Source organism: Desmodus rotundus, chromosome 2 (assembly GCF_022682495.2).
Source record: "Desmodus rotundus isolate HL8 chromosome 2, HLdesRot8A.1, whole genome shotgun sequence".
Classification (NCBI taxonomy): domain Eukaryota; kingdom Metazoa; phylum Chordata; class Mammalia; order Chiroptera; family Phyllostomidae; genus Desmodus; species Desmodus rotundus.
In genome coordinates this window covers 124,181,265-124,193,727 of record NC_071388.1, presented here as the reverse complement: position 1 = coordinate 124,193,727, position 12,463 = coordinate 124,181,265, and the positions used below count along the sequence as shown (strand labels likewise).

The following is a 12,463-nucleotide window of genomic DNA, read 5'->3' as shown; positions in this document are numbered from 1 at the left end:
CTGCTGTTATTGGTCTGTTCAGGTTTTCTGCTTCTTCTTCATTCAGTTTTGGAAGATTATATTTTTCTAGAAATGTGTCCATTTCATCTAGGTTTTCAAATTTCTTGGCATACAGTTCTTCGTAGTAATTTCTTACAATCCTTTGTATTTCTGTGGTATCAGTTGTAATCTCTCCTCTTTGATTTTTAATTATGTTTATTTGGATCCTCTCTCTTTTCTTCTTGATGAGCCTACTTAAAGGCTTGTCGATTTTGTTTATCTTTTCAAAGAACTAGCTCCTGGATTCATTGATCCTAAGAATTGTGCTTTTAGTCTCTATGTCATTTAACTCTGCTCTGATCTTGGTTATTTCCTTCCTTCTGCTTGCTCTGGGCTGTCTTTGTTGTTGTTCCTCCAGTTCTTGTAGGCGTAGGGTTAGGTTGTTTGTTTGAAATGTTTCTATCTTCTTAAGGTAGGCCTGTATTGCTATGAACTTCCCTCTCAGGACTGCCTTTGCTGTGTCCCATAGGTTTTGGGTTGTTGTGAGTTCATTTTCATTTGTTTCCAGGAACTTTTTGATTTCTTCCCTAATCTCGTTCTTGACCCATTCATTGTTTAATAGCATGCTATTCAGTCTCCATGATTTTGAGTGTTTGGGTTTTTTTCCTTTCGGGTTGGTTTCTAGTTTCAGTTCCTTGTGGTCAGAGAAAATGCTTGATATGATTTCAATTTTCTTGAATTGGTTGAGGCTTGCTTTGTGTCCTATCATGTGGTCTATCTTTGAAAAAAAGTTCCATGTACACTTGAAAAGAATGTGTATTTTGCTTCTTTGGGATGAAAAGCTCTATATATATCAGTTAAGTCCATTTCCTCTAGGGTATTGTTAAGTGACACAATATCTTTGTTGATCTTTTGTTTGGAAGACCTGTCCATTTTTGATAGTGGGGTGTTAAAGTCCCCTACTATAATTGTGTTGTTATCAATATCTTTCTTGAAGTCCTCCAAGATTTTCTTTATGTATTTGGGTGCTCCTATGTTGGGTGCATATATATTTACAATGTTAATGTCTTCTTGGTGGATTCTTCCTTTGAGTATTATGAAGTAAGTTTCTGGGTCTCTCTTTATGGGCCTTCTTTGGAAGTCTATTTTGTCTGATATGAATATTGCTACCCCTGCTTTTTTTTCCTGTCCGTTTGCTTGGAAAATTCGTTTCCAGCCCTTCACTTTCAGTCTGTGTAAGTCTTTTGTCCTGAGATGGGTCTCTTGTAGGCAGCATATGTGTGGGTCATGTTTTCTTATCCATTCAGCTATTCTATGTCTTTTGATTGGAGCATTTAATCCATTCACGTTTAAGGTTATTATTGATAGGTAGTTATTCATTGCCATTTTTTTCTAACTGTGTTCCTCTCTCTTTCTCTTTTCCTTCCTTTCCTTAAAGCAGTCCCTTTAGCATCTCTTGCAGAGCTGGTTTGGTGGAAGTGTATTCTTTTAGACTTCTTTTGTCTGGGAAACTCTTTATTTGGCCTTCTATGTTGATTGAGAGCCTTGCTGGGTAAAGTAGTCTTGGTTGCAGGCCTCTGGTTCTCATTATTTGGAATATTTTTTGCCATTCTCTTCTGGCATGGAGCGTTTCCATTGAGAAGTCAGTTGCTAACCTTATTGGGGCTCCCTTGTATGTTACTTCCTGTTTCTCCCTTGCTGCCTTTAAGATCCTCTCTTTGTCTTGGAATTTTGCCATTTTAATTATGATGTGTCTTGCAGTGGGCCTCTTTGGGTTCCTCTTGCTTGGGACTCTGTGTGTTTCCTGGATTTGGGTGAATTTTTCTCTCCTCAGATTAGGGAAATTTTCCATCATTACTTTTTCAAACAAGTTTTGTATCCCTTGCTCTTCTTCTCCTTCTGGTATTCCTATTATATGAATATTGTTACATTTCATGTTGTACTGCATTTCCCTTATTATCTCTTCATTCTTTCTGAGCCTCCTTTCCTTTTCTTGCTCTTTCTGGGTGTTTTTTTCTTCTTTGTCCTCCAGCTTGCTGATCCGATCCTCTGCTTCTTCAAGTCTTCTTTTGATTCCTTCTACTGTGTTCTTCAATTCAGAAATTGTATTCTTCATTTCCTCTTGGCCCTTGTTGATAGTTTCTATTTCCTTTTTCATGTTGATATAGTTTGTAGTGAATTCATTGTAGTTTCCCTGTAGTTTCTGGTAGTTCTCTTTGAGCTCAGAGAGCTCAGTGAGCTTCCTGATAACCATTGCTTTGAACTCAGTATCTGATAGTTGACTTGCCTCTTTTTCAGTTAGCATTATTTTTGAGGCTTCCTCCTTTCCTTTCATTTGGGGATTGTTTCTTTGTCTTCCCATTGTTTGTGAGACTGTTCTTGTTAGCCTCTGCTTCTTAAATTGATCTATTCTGACTCCCTGGGTTTATGGTATGAACTTCTATGGTAGAATGCCAGCGGGATTCAGTGGTGCTGTCTCCTTAATCTCTTGTGCTCACTGGTCTTGAGCTGACATTTATGGGTGTAACATGGTCTAACTCTGGTCTTTTCAGCACTCCAGGTTTTCTTGTCTCATCTGTGGGAAAAAGAGGAAGGGGGCAAAAAAAAAAAAAAAAAGAAGAAGGGAAGGAGGGAAAAAGGGAATAGAAAAGGAAAGGAAGGAAGGAAGAAGGAATAAAGAAAGATCAGAGGCACGATAGGAAGGAATTTTAACAAAAATTAAAACAAAAGAGTAAATAAAAGAAGGCAGGAAGAAGGAATAAAAAAGGTAAAGGATGGAAGGAAGAAGGAATAAAAAAAAAAAGAAGGACAGAAAGGAAGAAGAAATTCAGGGGGAAAGGAGGAAAGAAGAAGAAGAAAAAAAATGTCTTCTGCTGGCTTTAAACCAGTCAGGTTAGTTCTGCTGGTCTTCCTGTCTGTGGGAATGGGAGGGGGTGGTTGGAAGGATTGGTTTCACTTTTCTCCCTTCCTGAGCCACACTCTTCACTGTTGTTCAGCCTTCAGTCTAGTTCCTCTGGGTCCTTCTGGTCCCCACTAGGCCTTTAGTTCACCAGCTGTGCTGTCCTTGAGTTGCACCAGTTAGGGGCAACTCACATTCCACCTTCTTACTCTTTGCTGTCTTACATGCTAGGGGCTCTTGGTGCTGCTAAGGGGTAGTTCAGCCCCCTACTGGGTTGAGTCTTTCCGGGGAATGCAGTCTCCTCTAGCCCTGCAGCTCCCCTCTGCTGGGCGTTCTGCCTTCCTCCTAGAGAGCCAGTAGGCCCTGCAGGGTTCTGAGCGCATGGGCTGGGTAGGAGTTTTTCAGAACTGGTGCTTTGGGTGTGGTTGCCTGCAGGCAGCCAGGGTGTTCATCGGGTTGTGTGGCTGATCTCAGCTTTGGTCCTGGGTTGGCTGCTTGATCCCCTGCTTTGCGTCTGTGTGTGGGGGCAGCCAGTCACTGGTTCGGTTGAGCACCCACCCAAGGTTTCAGGTGTGGGCACCCAGCCGGGGTTTTAGGTGTGCGCACCCACCCAAGAGCTTTTTGTCTGTGCGCCCAGGCTGACGGGCTGCTTACAGGGTGCTGGCCCACCCGGGGTTTCAGGTGTGGGCCCCAGGCCACTGATTGGGATACACACCCACTGGGGCACTTTGGGTCTGGCGCCCAGGCAGCCAGACCGCTTATCATGGCGCGCTTACCCGGAGTTTCAGTTGTGGGCCCCCAGTCCGCTAATCTGGGTGTGCGCCAGCCGGGCTTCAGGTGAGCACTGGGGCTGCTTTTCTGCGTTCACAGTCCAGGGGCTGAGGGGGGAGGCACACCAGAGGCCGCAGCTGCTGTGGAGAGTTCTCTAACTAGCTGCTGAGTGTCACTGTTTTCTTTTCCTTTTTGAGAAATTCTTCCTATTCAACCCTCCTGGTCCAAACAAGCACCTGGCTGCTCACACAGCCCAGCTTGGCTCTCTCCCAAGAATCCTGCAGCAGACCCTGCGCCTGAGCAGGGGCTTCAGCTGCCCTGGTCCCCGAGCTGGTCCCAGGCACCTTATTGTCCTTTAGCACTCTTCTTACCATCTGATTTTTCAATGTCCTCTATCTTTGGTCTCCGATCTTCATATATGCTGGAATACTGTTGGCTGTTTGCTCTGCTCCTCAGATCAGCTAGGTATTTCACTGGCGTTGAGGGGAAGTGGACTCCGCTCCCACCTATCTCGCCGCCATCTTCCTTAACCCGCTATCATTTTCTTAAGGAAAACTTAAAATGTGACATGATAACACATTTTTGCTAGAGTAATTCAAAAATAGATGAGGTTCTATAAGTAATCATGATTGGCATTAGTAGTTATTAATTATTAATTTAATGGCTTACTGATGTTTTAGGGTTCCTTAGAGTTTCACAGACATACTGCAATTTGAGATTAATTATATTTATTTTTTTTTCAAAAGCTCTTGACTCTAAAGAGACACAAGGCTTTTAAAAAAGAAAACTCTGGAATCATGTTCAGACTATGCTCCTTGCAAGTTTTTTTTTTTTCTATTTCCCCCCATTTGACCCTTGATTTCCACTGTAATCATCTCTCCTGTGAAAATGTAGATGCGCCCTGCATTATAAAACCGCAAATTATAAGCATATCAAAGGCTGCCCTTGTGCCATGTAAGGAAGCAGGGAGAATGAACGATGTCTGGAAATGTGCAGTATGCCAGAACTTCAGTCTAACTGATCTAAAACTTTGATAGCCTGGCAGAGCCCTTATCAGGCACACTCAATTTAACTGTGCCCATTCAATATGGTTCTGACAGCAGAGAGTATATCTTCACTATACAGAAGTCCCTAAAAAAACAAAAAAACCCTCTGCTTTTCTTTTACAATTTTATTTTTGCTTTCTCATTGCTTCCTAATGTAAAGCAATTTGTCACACTTGTCCTATCTCCCCCACAGTCTTTCACAGTGTAGTGAGAGGTATCCTTGGGTCCTTCCAGAATAACTGCAGGAAACAGTCTTATTATTTTCTGTGAAGTACAGAGATTCCCTAAACACCCCATGTATACATAATCAGTAGGGATATGCTAATTTCTCCAGTTAGCTGCAAGACAAAATTAGTCATGCTGGGAAGCTTTCCCATACAGAGGAATGCTATTAACCTGGATAGCTGACCAGCTAGTCATTTTTTTAATGTAAAATGCAATGGTTTTCATTTCATCTCCATAATCATCGGTGTGTTTTGGGCTAAAATTACTGATTGCAGAACGGACGTTGCCATAGTCTCCATTGGGACTAGTACACGAATAGCACTGAAAAACCTATTTTATTATATGTTATCAGCCCATATAGGAAGGAGATTAGATGCAAAATAAGATATATTCTAATGCCATGGCACATTGATGTGAATACCCACGTACCTTTTAAAATTCAGAGTTTAAAGGAATTTCCCCCCACTAGGGCTCAAGGTAAATTTGCTCTCTGCTTATTTCAAAGTGTGTTGCAAAGAATTCTTCTGATAGTAGTTATTTTGGATGGAAACAACAGCTGCATATAATGCATTACATGGCACACTTTTTCCCTGAATAAAACCATTAAAAACCTTATAATTTAATATGCCGCTATCCCTTGCCTTTTACAAACTAAGACTATATTTAATTATGAGGGTCCTAAGGCATTATAATTATTTTAAACTACAGTGATGATAATAGAAAGATTATTTCCATACCTATTACAAATCTGTGGATGTAGCAGACCTCCATTTAGTTCACTAGTAACTGTATGTCCATTTTCAGGATTGCTAGATACAGTCCAGCATGTGTAAAACTCCCATTAATGCTTTGCTGAAATAAAGCTTTTTCTCCTTTAAAAACCTTAATTAAAGGCTATGCCCCCATTTATGCCATTATTTACAGTCCACTTAGCTCTAATTTTGTGTAATTTAGACATGGACCATGTTACTTTGTACTTTTATTTAAATTATATAAAATCATTATAAGACGAGAAAAGGCATCCCCAGAAAAGATAATTCAGAAAGAAATGCACTCTGCTTGCTACATGTTGTAAGTCCTTTCCTGTAGATTTAGATAACTTTCTAAAATGAGAAGTCTCAAAGAAAGAGAGTTCCAGCCTCCTATCACTGGACAAAATAAAAACCGATAGTGAAATTAACAAGATCATATACTTCATCAGGCAGTGGAAAGGGATGACCATGTTAATGAGTATTTTAACTTAAATTATTTCATATTCTCTTCACCTACTGTCACATGGTCTGAAAAAAATCACATATGCTAATAAAAAAGCCTCAAGTATTATCCCATTAAAATGATCTAATAGTGATAAAATAGCTCAAAATAGTACAATTTATCATCTTATTAAGTTCTTCAAAATGTTATAATTTCAACATTCTTAATTGAACAATCCTATTCTAAATGCTATTTTGATGCTAATAAACATGCATATTTTGCTCTCCTCCTGAAAAGTTTTTCTAAATGACTATCCTTTCTAAAGGCATTGCCTTCTAAGAGTCCTGCCTGCAAAGATCACTTCCTGTCTCACCTAGGTTCATTGTGTGTTTTTCCCTTTTCAATGGGCTTTAACATGCAAATGGGAAAACTTTAGGGTTTGGATGATTCACAGAAGAAATATATTCAGAATTCCAAATGAAGGGCATCCCCAAATATTGGGTTTAATTCTGAAAGTATGTATGTATATTGACCAGTGGTTAATTATTTTCTCCCTTTTCCCTCCTGTGTCCTTTGTAAGCTCATTCCTCCTTGCCTTTTCTAATGATAGGGATTAACAGAATATAATGGGTTCAATGATATTTAATAGTCACCTGTTATAGACTTATATTTGGTACAGTTCTTAACTACAACTGAGCTCAAAAGGTGGGCAAGAGTTGGAAATGCACTAGTAGAAGGTTCCCAAAGTACTGACAACAAACTTAAGCCAAAAACAGCCCATAGTTATTACCTGTGAATAACCTGCTACTTCTTACCAAAAGCGATATTACTGATTTATATCAGTTCCTGGTAGAGCAGTGGCTGAGAAAATCTAAAGCTCTAACCACCTTTCTTTTCTGAGCCAAACGTCTTGGTTTTGTGACCACTCCCATCTTTGAAATGCTGTGCCATGTGAAGATCGTTCCACTTGTGTCTATCTTCAGCAAATTTTAAAGCTTGAGTGGACAGCCCCTTCCCCCAGGAAACTTCCCACAGCCTCTCAACACGCAAGTACTATGTAATCAAGAATGAAAATTTATGTTAATTTCAGCCTATGAAAAATGTAATTAGCAAAGGGAGTCTGCTGCCAGTATAAATTATGCCCCTTATTGCCATAGGCAAATGGATTTTTTAATTACTCACCACTTTACATAGCAATCTATCTGTATGGATAGGGTCAACAGGTAGGCCATTCTAAGACATTCACCCATTTTACATTCTGTTGCTAAGTCTTCATCCATCTCCTTTAAATTGAAAAGTCCCTCATGAGTCATCTGCTCCTCATGGGTCATTAGCCCAGGAGAGATGAAAGAACTAGTGGTCTTGTCTCCAAGCCCACTTTCTCTGATAAATCCTTAGAGACTACATTTAGTATTTGCTGTTAAGCACATAAAGTCCTAGAAAGGTTCTGAAAAGGAGCTGACAAGTAGGACTACATGGTGGCTTCTGTTTTCTTTCTTAAATATGATACCTGGAGAAAGATGATGGTAAGTTTCACAGAAAGGAAAGTAGGGAAGGGAAGCAGGTCAGTTATATACACCCCCCCCCAGGAACACACACAATAGTGAAAATCATTGCTACTCCTAAATAAAGTTGTGGTTTATGTATACTTGGATTACTGCCAAAACATCTAACTGCCAGACATGAAGAAAAATGTAGTAATTCTTGGGAAGGTCTGGAAAGAATGCCTCTAACAACATGGTGTACTCTGAAAAGTGAATTACAGCAATGAATAGGGATAAGGAGCGCCCACTCCAAAACTGAAATCCTGTGTGCCCTTGAACAGGTCACTAACCCTCTTTGAGCCCTTCTTTAAAATCTGTAAAATGATGATCTTCTTCTAATTTTTAGATTCTTTAATTTAGAGTTTCATAGGCTGATGGAGATGAATTACCCACATTCCAGCAGTTAGGTTAGCAGGGCACGCCTTTAAGTTGAAAATGGGTCAATTTAGAAAAACCTAAAGGAAATGCTATCTTACATAACAGGTGGAGGAAAATATGGAACATATTGCCATTAAGAGTTGGTATGGGCTGAACATATAAGCAAATTTCCTTGATGTTTCTATAAATGAAGAGAAAAGGCTGTTGTTGGATTGCTTATGGAAATTAAGGTGTTTGGGTAATGTCTTCCTCAGTAAGTCTTTTGGTATCCTTGCCACAAACAGATCACTGAGCTTAATGAACTGTGGAAGGCAAATAAGTAACATGCTAACCTCACTAATGCTCATAATACTTTCCTCTCTGCCATCCATAAATGTGCACTACTTGAAGCAGAGCTCATTAAGGAAAGCTTTTACCCCAGTTTCCTAACTTTCTTCCTCTGGAGGAGCTAACAATCAGGGAAGTACCTGCAGAGTAGACAGCGGATGGGAAAGTGATGAAACATGGCCTCTGGACGTCCAACCCCTAACAATCTCTTGTGAGGTTGACTGGCCATCCACATACTCTCTTGACTTTGACATCTCCTGGCTCTCAGCATGCACAGATTAAGCACCAATTACAATGTAATATTAGAACTATAGTCATAAAATGTAAATAATTGTTCTTATTTCATTAAATATGAAAATAGGAGGTAAAAAGTAAAAAGCTAAATTCAGCTCAAGGTCAGTATGCAACCATATGACTTTCTACATCATGAATATAAAATAAGAGTTTCTTGGCATTCAACTTGAGCCCCTGAGCAAATCTACCGACAACCGCATCCTCTAATGTATGTGCCTGAACGGGACCCCCATTGCATTCAGTGCATAGTTCACCTTGTTATTATTGGCTCCCCAGGTGACTGGCAGGGATGCATTTTTAAAAAGCTTTTTCAGGTCATTCTATCCAGGACCATAGACTTGATATTGAGGCCAAGTCTACACTGTCATACTCAAACAGAGCTTTGAGAATAACAGAGTACACCCAAATAAACACAAATCTCAAGCTAGGTTTGCTGTATTTGAATCTTGGTCCCATCACTTGTATAATTTACTCATCTTGTCTGTTTCTCCAGGGTCCTTCTCTCAAAAATGGATCTAACAAATAGCACCTTTCTCCTCCTGTTGTTGTGAGGACTATGAAATCATGGGTGTGAATATCTTAGTCAGCATCCCATACATAGTATAGAGTAGTTTGCTGCTTTTATCATTGTTGATACTGTTGATACTCTTAATATTACTGGTGCTACTAGATTGGGAAGGCAGACCTAGGTTTTAGTTCCAGTGTTGCCACTTAAAATATGTTTAAGGAAACTTGCTGGATCTCAGAATTTTCATTTGTAAAATACTGTAATGTTATTAGATCCTCTCTAGAGTTCCATTTGATTCTACACCATTCAGCATCTGGATATTCCAACTGAACTATAAAGGAAATGTTTTTGACCTGAAAATTCTAGGTAATTGTACTGCTACTCTAGTTCATGGAGCACACATCATAGTCACTTCATGTTTCATTGTAGAAAGAACAAAAAATATCATATCATTTTCTTAGTAATAGTGTAGGAAAGGGTCAGGTTATCTAAGTATATTTCTTTACTCTTATTAAAATTTGTAGTGGAAGTCACTGACTCTGGAGGAATTATATTTTCTTAGACTTTAATTTTTTTCCTTAGAGCTCCGTGTTACTGACCTTATTAAATATTAAAACCAAAGTTGTTATCTCCAAAATCTTATGTGGAATTAGGTGCCCTATAAGTCCTTATTTTTAGAGCTAGGGTTATATTTTGGCAAATACGCTCTTATAATTAAAACTTGTAATAAAGCCAAGTGATAGAACGAGGAAAAGTGGAATGAAGAAAGTATATGTGTGTTACATATATACACACATACACATACATGTTATGGAATCAGCCATTATTATGAGGGTGGCAAAAGGCCTATTTAACATAATGAATAAGAGCTTATAGTAATTTTTTGTTGCTGCAGATAAAAGAGACAAATGAAAACCTGCAAGAGGATGAAGAAGATACAGTCATAGATTCTGCATTTCAGAGCCACATCATAGGTAAGAATTTGTGTCTTGGTAGATCTTTAGCTGAAATATTTTCTACTTGAGAGCTTCTTTCAGACACAATGTGTTCCTCTAGACCATGTCTTATGCCTCCCACTGTCAAGACTGGGTCTTAACTTCTCACACATGGGTTACCTTTGTCTTCTTAGACATTGGAAGCTACTATAAAATAAGTGAGTCAAAGCAGAACCTATGAAGAAAACATAGGTGTTTGCAAAGGAATCGCAAAGCAAACTAATGAGAAGTGAGTACTTGTCAATATAACATGGGAATAATATTGAGTATAAATAATAGTTCTCTGAGAAGAAAATCAGTTTCGAATCGATCCAGTTTCTCTGGTAATTGTTTCAAGAAGCACCTTGTGCAACTACCATTTGTTAGATATGTAGATTGGGGTGGCAGCTTTCTGAAACTGAATGTTTTTAATTGGATGATTTTTACACCAAAGAACCAAAGGGATTAAGTGCATGTGGCTTGCCAAAAGTCTTCAATTCCTTTTCTTTATTATCTCTGTTAGAACTCTGTTTATAGATAGGCCTGTCTCTGAAATGTTTGGCTTGTCAGCCATTTCTTAAAGTTATGCATTACCCTAGCTTGAAGGAGCTTAGGATCCCAACCAAAGGGACTTCGCTGACCTGTTTTCAGCAGCCAGGAAGCAACTGATGATGGAGTAACTGTCTGTGACTGTGACCCTCGCCAGGAGATGGAAGAGGTGATGACTTTGAAAGCTCTGCTTGCCACCTTGCACACTTGCAGAGTTAGTTTTTCCTTGGACTCTAAAAGAGGCTGTGAATGTAAGCATGCTGATTGCTGATTATTTAGATTTATGGAACATGCCAAGGCACGATGGACTCATTTCTTCAAATCACATTTGGGTGTAGTAGATAGTCTTAAATCCCATGTTCTAGGACATGGCAGCCCAATAGATTTCTGGTATAATCAGTATCCACTGCTCTTGCCTTTTCACTGGAGGACCATCAGCTGCCAACGCTCAGGGTCACACTGCTCTTAGCACCATGTTGCTACCCTTTGCAGTTGATTTTCTAGGACACCCCCTGTCTTCTGCAAACCATAATTTACAGTTTATCTCAAAGAGTTATTATCCCCACAGCTTAATGAGACTGGCACACCATTTTTATTCTTTTCATTGGTAATTGGGAATACAAAGGTCTTGACAAAGCTGAATGAGTGTAGTCTGAATAAGATTATTATTCCAAAAAGACATCCTTTGTTATGGATGTCAATGTAAAATGCTTAAATTGGTAGCAGTTCTACATAGTTAGCTGATAAGCAAGTAAAATGTTGTTTAACAGTCTTCAAACATGACACTGTGGGAAGCTCCCAGAGTCATCATTTTTCCATAATGAGTTGTTCTTGGGCCTAAGACAACTATGTAAACTTAAAGGCTACATTTTCTTCAAGAGAACTAAGTTTTTTTAGTAGACTAGCAATTCTTTTGATCTGTAGCTACATGATAGACAGTAGCTACATGTAACTGTGTCAGTTTCAAGTTAAATTAAACTATGTAAAATTAAAACATTATGTTTTTAATTGCAACTAGCCACTTTTCAAGTGTTCAATGGCCAGGTATTCTGTATCATCTATGTGAATACTTCCATCATCAGACAAGGTTGTTTTGGAAAGTGCTGCTTTAGATTACTCTCACAAAGGTGAATTTCAACCATATTTCTGACAGAGAGGTGGCTTGGGCTTCACATAAGTGTAGACTCATCTCAAACTGGTAGAGGACTATGTGAATAAGCTGCCTTGGCTGCAAGTAACAACAACAACAAAACTAATTAGCCATTATTAAAGTAATAAAGTCATTTAATCATTTTGTTTAATTAAGAGTCTGGGAGGAAGGCAACAAAAGAGGTATAGCCACTTAACAATGTTATTAAAAGCTTTTGGCTTTTTGTCCTCATTCTTGTTGCCTGTGATTGCAAATTGATTTCTGTCACTCCAGGTGTCCCACCCACATTCAAAGCACAAACTATAAGGAACAGTATAAACTCCCTAGAACCCTCTCCCAGAAGCTCCAACTTACATGTCACTGGTAAGAACTGGATCATAAGGCCAATCCTAGCTGCAAAGGATGGAGGGAAAGCATGTTGCTTTCTAGCCTGTGTGGCTTGAAGTATTAGGAAGAATGGTATTGAGAATGTTTCCTGGGCTAACCCATCAATAAGATCATCACAAACATTTTAAAAAGTTCATCCATTTCAAGGCTGAATGACACTCAACATGTCAAGTGGTTATCTTTATTCTACAAGAAGGACTGAGAATATAATTTTTAGCACTCTGATAATCCCACTGGT

At 39.1% G+C, this 12,463-nt stretch overlaps 1 protein-coding gene across 4 annotated transcripts in view; it reads left to right on the top strand.

Moving 5' to 3' along the window:
* Nucleotides 1-12,463, top strand: part of NCKAP5 (NCK associated protein 5) — a 902,113-nt gene that overhangs the window by 792,050 nt on the left and 97,600 nt on the right. For all 4 annotated transcript variants that reach the window (XM_053918599.1, XM_053918602.1, XM_053918601.2 and 1 more), the window contains one exon: nt 10,061-10,139. In XM_053918599.1, coding sequence (XP_053774574.1) covers nt 10,061-10,139 — 79 coding nt within the window. The remainder of the gene's footprint in view (nt 1-10,060; nt 10,140-12,463) is intronic.